The sequence below is a fragment of the Carassius auratus genome, chromosome 10 (assembly GCF_003368295.1).
Source record: "Carassius auratus strain Wakin chromosome 10, ASM336829v1, whole genome shotgun sequence".
In the NCBI taxonomy this organism is placed as follows: domain Eukaryota; kingdom Metazoa; phylum Chordata; class Actinopteri; order Cypriniformes; family Cyprinidae; genus Carassius; species Carassius auratus.
Window position 1 is genome coordinate 1,065,455 of NC_039252.1, and position 13,025 is coordinate 1,078,479.

At 36.9% G+C, this 13,025-nt stretch overlaps 1 protein-coding gene across 1 annotated transcript in view; it reads left to right on the forward strand.

The window, feature by feature from the left end:
- The window catches only part of psd3l (pleckstrin and Sec7 domain containing 3, like), a 113,562-nt gene that overhangs the window by 63,214 nt on the left and 37,323 nt on the right, over positions 1-13,025 (forward strand). Inside the window, exon 10 of the mRNA XM_026273078.1 lies at positions 1,359-1,448. Within this exon, the coding sequence (XP_026128863.1) occupies positions 1,359-1,448 (90 nt within the window). The remainder of the gene's footprint in view (positions 1-1,358; positions 1,449-13,025) is intronic.

The window sequence follows — 13,025 nt, forward strand, 5'->3', positions numbered from 1 at the left end:
ACTGTGGATATTCCAGCGCGACAGAAACCCAGAACTCATCCAGCGTCTTGCCGTCAAATGCAGTCCTCAGGGTTCGATCGGTTGAAAGTTCATCAAACGCATCTTCTATATCTGACGCCAGATGATTTGCCGTGGTTACATTAAATGGTGACCTTATCCAGTCATATTGGTCGGGAGCATCTCCTTCAGGGAAATACTTATGAAAGTGATCTGGATAAATCCAGATTAAAAATTATTTTTTCATTGTGCTCACATATTAGATGGGGAAAAATTACAGAGGGATTTATGGATATCTACTTTTGTTATCCTGTAAATCAGAATATACTATCAATAGCCTTAAAAAAATGATTTTCTCCATGTTTTTTGTAATAAAATGTTATATAAATCAGGCTAGGAATAATATATTTACAAATCCCTCTGTAAATGTCTTCATTATAACTAGGTACAAGACTGGACAGTTTGGTGTATATAGGTGCTACTAAAGTGGAGATTTCGTACTTGGAGTATGAGAGAAAGGTCATTTTGAGAAAACGGGCTTTAAAGATTTATCATCAGCTAATGAGATTGCGCATTCAACCCTTTTACTTTCGCGATTGGTTGCTGATAAAAAGGAAATTACCATATTTGGATCTGACAGCATTGTACAGTGAAGAGAGAGCTTTCCAGCCGTGCAGACAGAGATCGCGGATCGGCAGGATGATTTACAACGCTAACTTTTGTTGAATTTACGCGAAATCTACAGACGCAAACAGACAAAGTGTAATAGAATAAAGACCTAAATGTGTATTTCGGACTTTTTTTTCACCATCTCGCATTAACATAAAAAAAAAAATTCTGTAAATCATCTCGCAACCCCCCGTGGCGCGACCCCCACTTTGGGAACTACTGTGCTAGACAACCTTAAATACAATATAAATATCATCTTTTTATAGCATCACATATATCATCACCATATAGAAATCATTTCTAATATGTTTTTTTAATTCATTTAATGGATCATTACTGAAAAAAAAGGATTAATTTCTTTACAAAATTTAACATTAGTGTTATTTACTGTGTTTTGCTTTAATTTCTAGAAACAATTACATAAAAAATCATAGTGATAAATTTTGAGATGTACAGTAAGGTTTTGGTCTCCCGCCTTATGTTTAAAGGCAGTTTGTCAATTTGATGAAAAAACAGGACTGACTGATTTACAGCCATTGTAGCAGTGCATGCTGGGATGTTAGCATGAATTCATTAGAGAACCCCCTCCTCTGCTGCTGTCAGGTCATGTCGGACTCGCAGGGTTAAATCAGGGTGATACAGTGCCATCCTGTCCCATTAACAGCCCCATAACTGTTTCTCATGCCCCACAGAATATTGGGAAGAAGATGACGTGCCAGGAATTCATCAATAACTTGGACGGACTCAATGGAGGACAAGATTTCCCCCGGGAGCTGCTGAAGGTATGTCTCACACAAATCTCTCAGCATTCCTCTTTGAGATGACGTATGAAGGGCTACATGACATTAAAAACCGGCTTGATGGATACAAAAATATTCAGAATAGAAATGAGCTGCTCCAGGTCCTTTCAGCCGGGTTATATTCTATACTTTCCCTCATTTTCATAAGATCATCTGATCTTTAATAATTAGATCCTGTCAACCTGATGTTTGTGCACTTGATACAAGCCCAGGACAGAAGCGCTCTTTTTTCGGATTCGTTAGTAATAGATGCTGCTATTGGAGACAGACAAGTGTCTACATTCACAGAAGCAAGAGAGAAATTATTTGTTTCACAGCACAGTTTTGTTACTGTTATTCACTTTTTGTGTGGAGTTAATTGTCTATGCATATATTCGGTTCTTGAGTTGTTTGTGTCACAAGTGATGCTCGCAAAGATTTAAATGTATGCTTTTGCTAAAGTGTACAATGCATTCCAGATATACTGTGTTCTTCAGTTCTTTCATTCTGTGGCAATCAGGCTCATGACCCTGCTGTTGCGCTTTGCTGTATTGTTTGATCTACAGGAAAAAGAAAAGACGCAGTAGAACAACAAAAATGAATACAAAACTGTTGATAACCATATTAAATACAGTATTTAGGAGCCAAAAAAGATTTAATGCTCTTACTTAAATTGTAATCCATACTGTATATCAGTGGTTTTCAACCTGTTATGCTATTGCAGTTGGGCCGCCAATTACTATTCAAGATTCATCACATACACCATTATATAGAGCAAATATAACCAGCAGTGAAATGTGAGTCAGGTCTGCTCCATGGAAAGTGCAATTATTAAAGAATAAAATACAGATGAAAATATACATATTTATAGCTATGAAAGAATGAAATAAAAATAAACAATAAAAATATAAGAATAAAAAATAAAAAAAGATGTATACTGTAGAATTAAATATAAAATGGAAAGTAATGTGCATTAAAGTACACTGTATTCTTAAATATTAAGATGCACAGGAATGTACAAGAGGCAAATGTGAAAACAGGTTGACACTTTCAGTATGTCAGTGTGAGGTAGTGAATGATGAATATCTTACTGATAAAGTGAATATTAACTGGAGACATGAAACATTAAGAGGCTGGTTTTGAGTTTAGGAGCCGGATGGCCTGGGGGAAGAAACTCCTCCTGAGTCTCTCGGTTTTTGCCATCAGGCTACAGAAGCGCTTACCAGATGGCAGCAAAGTGGAAAGAACTGGTTACTGGGGTGGATAAAGTCCTTGAAGATTTTAACAACTCTGATTATGCAGCGTTTGAGGTAGATGTCCTGCATAGAGGGGAGAGCAGACCCGGAGATGAACGCACAACTCTCTGCAGGGCTTTGCAGTCTTTACTGGAGCTGTTCCCATACCACACTGACATACACCGAGTCAATACACTATTGTCAATACAATATTAAGTCATAACTTAATAACATCATTTCATATATATATATATATAATTAAATAAGAAAAGAAATTGTTTAAATATTAAACTGTAACTATGCTTCCATAATTCAAGCTTGCTGATTGGTTTAAGAATAAGCCGCCAATTTATCTTACATATTTTTGCTGCATATGCTACAGAACAACAACAGTTGTGCCAAGCGGTGCCAGCCCGAGTTATTTTCTGTTAATTGCCAGTTCATTCAGTAAAGACAGTCAACAATCTAGCTTATGAGTACTAAGTTATCAACCCAACAATAGGTTGGCCGTGAGTTGGAAAAGGTTGGGAACCACTGATGTATATATTTAACTTTTTTCAACTGAGATTATAATTTGGTTTACAGCTTATAAAACAAATACTTGGACATAGCTGGATTTATTTAGAAAAGATTATCAGTTAATCATTTGTCATTTCATGACTTGATCTTTACAAGGAGACTTGGATTGACTGTGATTTAAAGTGTGATATGGTTTGATTCACCATCAGCAGAGCTGAATAGATTATTCACAATTTCTAGTGAATTACTTACTACATGATGAAAACTGTAATCGGAAAAAAATAAATATTTTCGTATCAACACAATAAAATGCATTAAACATCATATTATATCAGGGTTTCCTTTAGTGGAATTAATGTAAGAACTTCAGTGGGTTTGTGAGTTGATAAAAAGCTATTAATAAAAAAGAATACCAGAAATGTCAGTGTGACCATTAACAACATCAGAGGATTATAAATATTCAAATGTGTTGTTAAGTTAATAAAATATACATTTACGATATACATTTTCAATATACAACTTCAAATAAATATTTTACTTTAAGGAGATTGTCTGACAAAAACATTTGGGAATCCCTGCATTATATGGACAAACATTAATAAACATGAAAACCACAATGACATTACATGCCCCAAAGTCTTCCAGGTTTAAAATATTTTTGTACAGACTGCCAGAACCAACAGGTACTGAAGGTCACTGGATATGATGAAGACATTGTGTTTCACAGCTGTACGTCACCAGTAACTTGCATAATTATTTGTTTCATACATGGTCTAATTGTTTTAAGGTGTTCCCCCCAAAATTCAGAAGTGCGGTTTCCAAATTTAACACATGATATTTGTGAATATACTCAAAGCTTATTGGTATGACACAGTATAGAACTTCTAGAAAGGAAAAAAATATTTCAGCAGAATAAGCAAATTCTGAGTTCTTAATATTCTAAATCTGATTATGTAATCCAGATGACATGCAACTGCCTGGCCTGACCGTCAGATCTGTGGCCCACCTGCTAGACATGTTTCCTCTGATATGTCCGGTTCTGGCACCTTCACTAGAGGCCGAGCTCAATCAGCCAAAACAGCCCCATGTGGACTCAGGCTCAAAGGAGTTTGATCTGCCAAAATCAGCAGACTTAAATAATTAAATACCCCCCCGCCACCACTAACACCTCTTCCGGATAGTGCACCTTTTATGGCACGCTTTAGTAAAATGAATACACTTCACACACTGACAGGATGTGTATTGCATGCTTAATAAGTTGGCAGTAACTTCAGTAAGCACTTTATAAGGCGTTATATAAAGCTGCACCGAAAGCGAGTGCCCTTGTCGAGCGTCTGTCATGACTGTCCTCTGCCAGATACATGAGCTATCCACTTTATGAGCTTTTTATGGCCCGCTCACAGGTATCACCATACTGAATGTCTCACAAGCTATCTGCCTTAATGAGAGAAGAGTGCTTCATTTTGGGGTCAAATATAAGAATTCTTGCAGTGGATGCTGTTAATCTAGTCTAGGTTTAGTTAATTCAGTGCTGTGGAATTGCCTGGGTCATTTTGGCATCTAGCAAACCAATCAGACAGCTTTATTAAAGCCTGAGACGGCATGGTCAGAATCATTTAAAGTTGTTTTCCAGCTCATTCCAATGGCACATTTTGAGTAAATTGTAGCACAAGGTCAAGTTTTCTTGTTTTCTGCAGTAAAATCAGCCTGCCACTACTCAAAAGGTATTGATGGATCATTTTGTCCTTTCATATTTCATGGTTGGCATCTGAAGGAACTCTGGTAAATGCGTGACTGATCCACAGAGCGCCAGCAGCACCTTTGCAGCAGAGCGTAATGTTTTATGTAGAGCTGTACGAATAATTGCAATTGCGATAATATCGCGCTATGAAAAACCACGATTTTTCAATCGCAGAGGCTTCAGTTAAATTTGGTCACGTGACACGCGAAAGTAAAGAGGTGTGTTCGACTGGACTTGACGATCGATCGGTGTATGACATCAAAGGAGACCTCTGCTCATTTATAGCTCTCGCAGTATTTTGATGTCACACACCGATTTATCTAATCAGCGCTGCTTTAAGTCCAACACATCTAAGCGCAGTCTTCAGAGGAAGCATTAAGTTGGCATGCTACAGTGCTGCCAAGTTCGTGGTTTGGGGAACCCCTCCATAAAACATGTATTTTACCCCCTGGAATATTGGTGGAACCCCCTCGAAACCCGATTGGGCTAGTTTTGAGTAGCAGTTGGGAGGGTCTTGTTGCGAAAACCTGGCAACCCTGGCACCCTTCATACATAAATGTTTGAAAGCATATATAAGATGAATGTACTTCAAAACGGCATATTGAAATTACTCAAGCAGTGTTACGGTGCATTTCATTACTGAAGACTTCGTCCTTAAAATAATATATTTAATAGTTCATATATTTATTTATTAAGTCTTTCTAAAGCAGTGGTTCTCAAAGTGTGGGGCACACGGGCCATCAGCAGAAAAGAAAATATATTAAACAGTACACAGCCAAAGGACGTAACTTAGAATGGGAGATGGATCAGTGTGTGAAAAGGAAGAGAAAAGCCATAGATTGAGTTGCACAGAAACAACTTCAAAAGCTAAATGCTGAAAATATGACGAGGCATATCTTTCCCTCAGCTTCACTCACTATGTCTATACATTGCAAATCATTTTACTTTGTGTCAGAACAAGGCATCAGGTTATCACTGATTATAATGTGTTCTGCTATGTTTTGCCACTCATGACCAGTGTAGACACAGTTTTTAATGTCGTTGGTGAGGAGGAAAGCCTGTGTGTGTCCAGTGCCTTAGCGTACAGCATGAAACACACAATAAATAAATAAATAAATAACAGCGAGAATAGTAATAACAAGGTATTCTCTCTATGCTATTTTTCAATGTTTCAAGTGATGCAGGTGTTTTTTCCCTGTAGTTTTTCTGTATTAAAAAAGCATTAATTGCTTAATATTTAGTGAAATTATTTGGCACGACCAAAAAGTTTGAGAATCACTAGTCTAAAGTTAACAGACAGTGTTTAAAAAGTTTCAAAAGTGCAGTCCACATGTTTACATATGTTTATTATCGTGACTTTGAATTTCCTAAAGTGTGGTAACGCAACAGATTTCTTTTTATATTTCTGCAATCTTCTTCAGTTTGTGTGATTTGTATATTAATGTTTACACCAGGCTTATTTGTCAATGCTTGGAAGTTCAAGGTTGGAAGTTCAACAAATCAGTCAATATACTACTGTAATGGTAGTTGTTTAATAAAAAAGGTCATTATTTCAATCAATTAATCGCATATTAAATCGCAATCGCAATATTGGTAAAAAAATCATGGTGTTATTAGAGCATGAGTTTGGGGGAAAATAACTTCTAATTTCTGATAACTACATGTTATCTGGAACGCAGAGCCAACTAAAATGCACACATATAGTTTGGGGCTGTCAAGTTTGTGATTAATTACACATCAGTAAATGATGCAGACCCACTTTATTTATTTATAAACCAAAATACATCAGTGACCTTCTGATTCCTTACTCTCCTCAGAGCACTTAGGTCTAGTACTCGGCTTCTCTTAACTTCCCCATGTTTGTTGCTGTAAATCCAAGGGTGGTCAGGCTTTTTGAGCTGCAGCTCATAAACTTTGGAATAGTTTGCCTGTAAATGTGAGACTTGCTCCTCCACTAGCCAGTTTTAAATCTGTTTACAAATCTTTTTTTTTTCTGGCTTTTGATTAATGTCAGTTTAGGGGTTTGCAAGTTTTTTTTTGTAAGAAACATTGTGGCTTGTTAACAGGGTCAGAACAACTGTGGAGACGGACTCAAATAAACTTGAAAGCATCAGTGTCAGTAAATGTGAAAGACTGCGTGTCTCTCTGTTTGATTGGCAAACACCACGCACATGAAACAGTTTGTCACATAGCTGTTTCTTTTGATGCGTCAAATATCGAATGTCTTAGTCTGCTCTAGTTACACAAAGTCTTTAGGTGGCTGACCATTATGTATTATTGAAATGTTCACAAGATTAATGTTGCTGTGTTTATGATTATAGCCATGTTTGCAGTTGTGACGAATGTGGCTGATCATCTTGACACAACTGATATCCAGAAGTAACTGTATATTTGTGTAACAGTATTGGCTAGTGAAGACTATTGTGAACAATGCAATTCATTGATAGTCTTTAGCCATAGACAACTTGTTTGTTGGTGCAATGCATATTAGTGGTATGCACTGTTGACCAGTGGACAGGGATTTACAGGAGTAGCGTTTGAATGTTCAGGTCCTGCTATACTGAAATCCTTTGAGATCTTTGCAATCTTTGGATTTCTTAGAGGTCTGGCCTTTAAACAGAGACATGAGTGACTAAATGTTATCAGACACCCATCACTGCTGCCACACTTATGATGCTTCTATTCTTATCAGACCTATTTTTGCTGGACTCAACACACATAATGCTGAAGGTGTTTGCCAGGCTCTTGGGCAAGACACGATGACCTGTGATGAATTCAGCAGAAACATAAACCTTTATTTTCAACACCAGATCTATTGTATCGTCATTTTAAACCTGGCAAACAAATGCTTTGCTTGTGAAGTGTGCTTGTGCATCTTTCTTTACAATAAATTACACCCGTGTTGCTCAGCTGTCTTTTTCACTCTATTTAATTGTCAGTTTAATTAATCTCTCTGTATGTATCTTGTTAGAGACTTTGATACATATTCACTTGGATAGAACTGATCTAAATTGTTCAGATTTTTCTCCTGCTGGTCCAGAACAACAACAAAAAATTAAACAAAACGAATAAGAAAAGAACGAACAGTTCAAGGGTTTTATTTAATAGAGATGGTTTGTCTTTATGCCAGGATGCTTAAGGAATGATTGTGTAATATCAGGTTTATAAATGCAGGTGATATGACGCAGCTAATCTGTCTGAAAATAAAGTGTTAAATCAAAGGTCAAAAGATAAATAACTGTATATTAGATGGAAAATCGCAGTGGCTATCTTTAAACAACTGCTGCTTTACACAAGGACAGCTTATTCTTCAGTGTTACAGATCCAAGTGTAGTGATGATTTTATTCTTTTACAGGGTTTCCATGGATCCTTAAAGGGATACTCCACTGTTTTTTCATATTAAACTATGTTTTTCCCTTACCTAAGACGAGTTGATACATACCTTTCTCGTCTCAGTGCGTGCACTCAATCGCTTTGGCACGCGGTGACACTTTGAAAGCACTTAGCTTAGCCCATTCATTCAATATGGGCCAAGCAGAGAAGCTACCAAACACCTCCACATTTTCCCTATTTAAATAGTTACTCGCGTAGTGTAACTCGACCTAGGACGGTAACACAAAACAAAACGTTGCACTTTTCTAAAACATAGTTTTTGAAAATGAAATATATGAAATATATTGAAAAACACAGTGGAGTATCCCTTTAAGGCTTAAATTTAGTTGTATCAAAATTAACCCTTTGGAGTCGTTTAACGCGTATACGCGCTATGAGGCATTTTTTTTCTGATAACCCTGAAAATAACTTAAATTACACTTTCAGTTTTGATCGTACCAGTTAATACAGGATTTGGGCTTCATTGAGAACAAAAAAAATACTAAAAAATATGTCATCTATCACCTGGTTATGACATGGTAAATGTGCACAACTGTCATCTGTGGACACTTTCATCACACAGCTAAAAGCGTCTGACATATTGAATTAAAGCATATTACAGTTCTTTATAGTGTCTGTTTATTTGCCTGCTGACCGTTAAACTCATCTTATTTTACACCCTCATTAAAGCAGCACAGCTCAGTGCAACCTACAGGTTAATGGGCAGAATGCTTGCACTTCAGGATCTTTGAATCTTTCATTGAGAAAGATTCACACTAAATAATATTTTGGCCACCATCAGAATTAGATTTATTAGACATGAAGCCATAGCATCCCACTGTTGAGAAACATATACATGCTAAATGCAACTCAAAGACATTACATTCATATGTATAACACAATGCTTAATGTATTAGTCGTGGCCTAGTGGTTAGAGAGTTTGACCCCTAATTCTAGGGTTGTGGGTTCGAATCTCGGGCTGGCAATACAACGAGTGAGGTGCCCTTGAGCAAGGCATCGAACCCTCAACTGCTCTCTGGGAGCCACAGCATAAATGGCTGCCCACTGCTCTGGGTGTGTGTTCACAGTGTGTGAGTGTGTGCACTTCGGATGGGTTAAATGCAGAACACGAATTCTGAGTATTGTTCACCATACTTGGCTGAATGTCACATCACTTTAATAAAACTGTACAGAAGAGGGATAAAAATGAACCATGCAGTTTCTATGTGCAGCCTTGAAATGTTGTGTAGGATGAAACGCTGGCAGCAGTGGAGCCCGTCTCAGTGAGGCGCGGCATGCACACAGTCAGGTCAATTCACTTCTGCTTAAAATAAACCTCCATTCACTTCCGTCAGTATAGTGCGTACATGCCATACAGCACTGCATGTGCCTTTATTGCACTAAAAACACAATACACCTATGCAGTTTAGTTGGTCTCACAGCTATTGTCCTTTTTCACAAGGAATATCATAAATAATCAACACACTGGTGACTACACCATCATGTCAATCAAGGCCTACCTGCAGCTCAAACAGTAAACCGTGGCTCTAGCAAAACCAAAGTCATGGGATTGATTCCCAGGGAATGCATGAACTGAAAAAATGGCATAGCTTGTAAATACTACCTTTTAGTTACTGCTCACCAAGGCTGTATCTATTTGATCCAAACAATAATATTCTGAAATATTATTACAGTTTAAAGTATTTTTCTAGTTTTCAATTTTAATATATTTTGAAATTGTAAATTATTCCCATTTCATGTCACACAATCCTGCAGAAATCATTCTGATATGCTGATTTGCTACTCAAGTAATATTTTGGATTGCTTCATACTTTTGTGGAAACCAAGGGATTCTTCAGGATTCTTTAATGGACAAATTTAAAAGGACAGCATTAATTTGAAATGGAAAGATTTTGTTACATTAGAACATGCCTTTATTGTCACTGACCAATTTAAAGCATCCTTGCTGAATAAAAGTAAAAAAAAAAAGGTAACACTTTACTTAAAGCCTTTATGTATAATGCATTATAAATGTTATTAAGGGCTATAATGCATTATAATTTGAGAATATCTTGTCATAAATAATGATTACCAAATTTAAAATGCATAATGTAACAATGACCTGACAAGTGTTATAAAGTATTAACTGTGGTTACAATTATTCATGAGACTATACAATGCATTATAAGGTGAATTACAATTTGGCTAAATGCATCTGCCAAATGCAAAAATATCAAATGGTAATGTCAAAAGCTGCTTTGACTTAGTTGTGTGAATTAAGCCCTATTCGGACAGTAATTGTTTCTCATGGGGACGAAAGTGTACAAGGGGTAGTCTGTGATTTAATTGCCGTCCAAATCCAGGATGTCTGTGTTCTTCTCTCAACACCCCCGTAAAAAACCCCGGCCAAATTACCTACGGTTTTTCACAAACACTGGGGTTGTATGGTAATTGAATTACCTTCTGAACCCACATCTTTCAGTTTACAAGAAGTAGTCAATTGAGAATTCAGTGCTTAACCCCTTTTTGAGCATTCCAGAAGGCAAGGTACGTAAGATACGTTAAATTTGTACTTCGGTGTAATTTGCATACATATTTCTGAAATTCTGGAAAGTATTTAAAAGAACAATACTTCATAACTGCTCACAACGACTGGGAACAGAAAGAGAAGAAAAGCACGTAAACATTCGGAATGGGTCTTTATTATGGCAGCAGCAGGTATGCAATACAGTTTGTGTATTAAAATGTGTATTAAAAACGGATATAAAAGCTTATTTATATTTATAACTGAAGTGCATCTTTTTAAACAGGAGATTTAAATAATCAAAAAATAAATAGGATTATATATTATAAAATATGCTTAGTACAATAAGAATAAATTTAACTAAGTATTTAAAATGTATTTTACATAATAAGAATACATTTTGTAAATAAAATAAATATTTACAGCAGACAATTATGTGACTGGTAACATGAGCAGTGCTTACTTAGGTTCGTAGGATCACAGAACTCACTCCTCCACTGTGAATTGATCACCATCCGAAACAATTACCATCCGAATTGGGCTTTAGTGTTAATTTTGTTAATGAACTATGATGAAAAACATCCATTGATGAGCTTTTTTCCCATGACTAAGACAAGACGAAGATGAGACGACAATAAGGACAATAACGATAACTAAGACTATACCAACCTGCAATTTTGTTAATGAAATAAGACGAGACTAAAATTAATTCAAAATCTAAAAACTTTACCAAAAACATTAAAAACGTTTACCAAAAAAAGTTAAATAAAGACTAAGATCATTAAAAATGGCTGACATTCTCAGGAGTGATGATATTACTGCACAGAGGTCAAAGTGGTGCGAAGTGCTCTTTGGCTATTACCTTTTAGTTAAAATATTTTATCTGCTTAGAAAAATCACTACTGCTTATTTTGTGTCACCATACTTCCTTGTGTAACTACTCATGTAACTGTCTTTAAATAGGGAAAACGTGGAAGTGTTTGGTGACTTCTAATTTCATCCATGTTTGGATCCTAAGGAATGAATGGTATTAGGGCTGAAACGATTCCTCGAGTAACTTGAGTAACTCCATTACAAAAAATAATCGAGGCAAATTCCTCTGCTTTGAAGCATCTTTTAATTTATTTTATACCTCCCACCAGGTTGTTTCGCAATTATTTTTTTTATGTGACAACGCATTTAGGTTACCCCCAAAGCGGAAGGAGACACAAGGAGTCAGCAGTGTTTTGATTTGAGGGCGTGGGCAAACGTAAAGAGAACGTCGTGGCGTGTGTCCATTGCAAGATAGAGCCAGCATACCACAACCAGGGCCCTATGATTTCCGCAATGCAGAAAACGCGGAGGGAATCGCGGAATCCAGTCATAAAAACTGAATTTAAAGTTTAACGCGGAATGGCACGGAAATTTGCCAAATTTTGAATGAATAAATCAATAATAGGTCATTGCACTTCATTGCTTCATTGCACATCAAAGCACGATATGGACTAATATCTGTAAATATTAAGCCGGAACATTCTATTTAAATATGAATCCTGCATGTTCTGAGTGTCTCTGTTAATGAATGGAGCAGAAGCGCTTCTTCATTCATTAAACACACTGAAGCGCGCGTGACGCTCCGGTGATTTCAGCGTCTGCTGTCTCACTAAATAAGACGTGAACACATGAACAACATCTCCAGAACTGCTCTGACAGTCACTTCATGAGCATTTGACCATTTGATTTGAGTAAAACTAGCGTTGCATCCATAGACTGTAAAAAAAATATGGACGTAGTGTCCGTGATGTCACCATAGACTCCTTAATAGCGGTTTTGAAGCTCAAAGTGTGCAGAGCGGGCCGTCCACATCTTGGCAGCGCGTCACCGGGCGACTCTCCCAGATAATCGAAAATGGGCAAAAAGGCAGGAGCTGATTGCTGAAGCCACGCCCACCTAGCGCGACGGCATTGTAAGCAGCGGCAATCCACATGTCACTCAAAGATGTCACTCAATAAAGATGTCTGCAGCCTTAGTCTGCGCTGATCTTCATTTAGACACGTGTCATTAAAATGAACTTTAACTCAGTGAATACTCAACGAAGAGACACTGTCCTGTTCTATAGATACTGTATATCTATAGAAAGCCTGACGTCTACTTTTAAACTAAACAAGTGCCGCCGAAAACAGATATTCTGTGATAAAGTAATCCATAT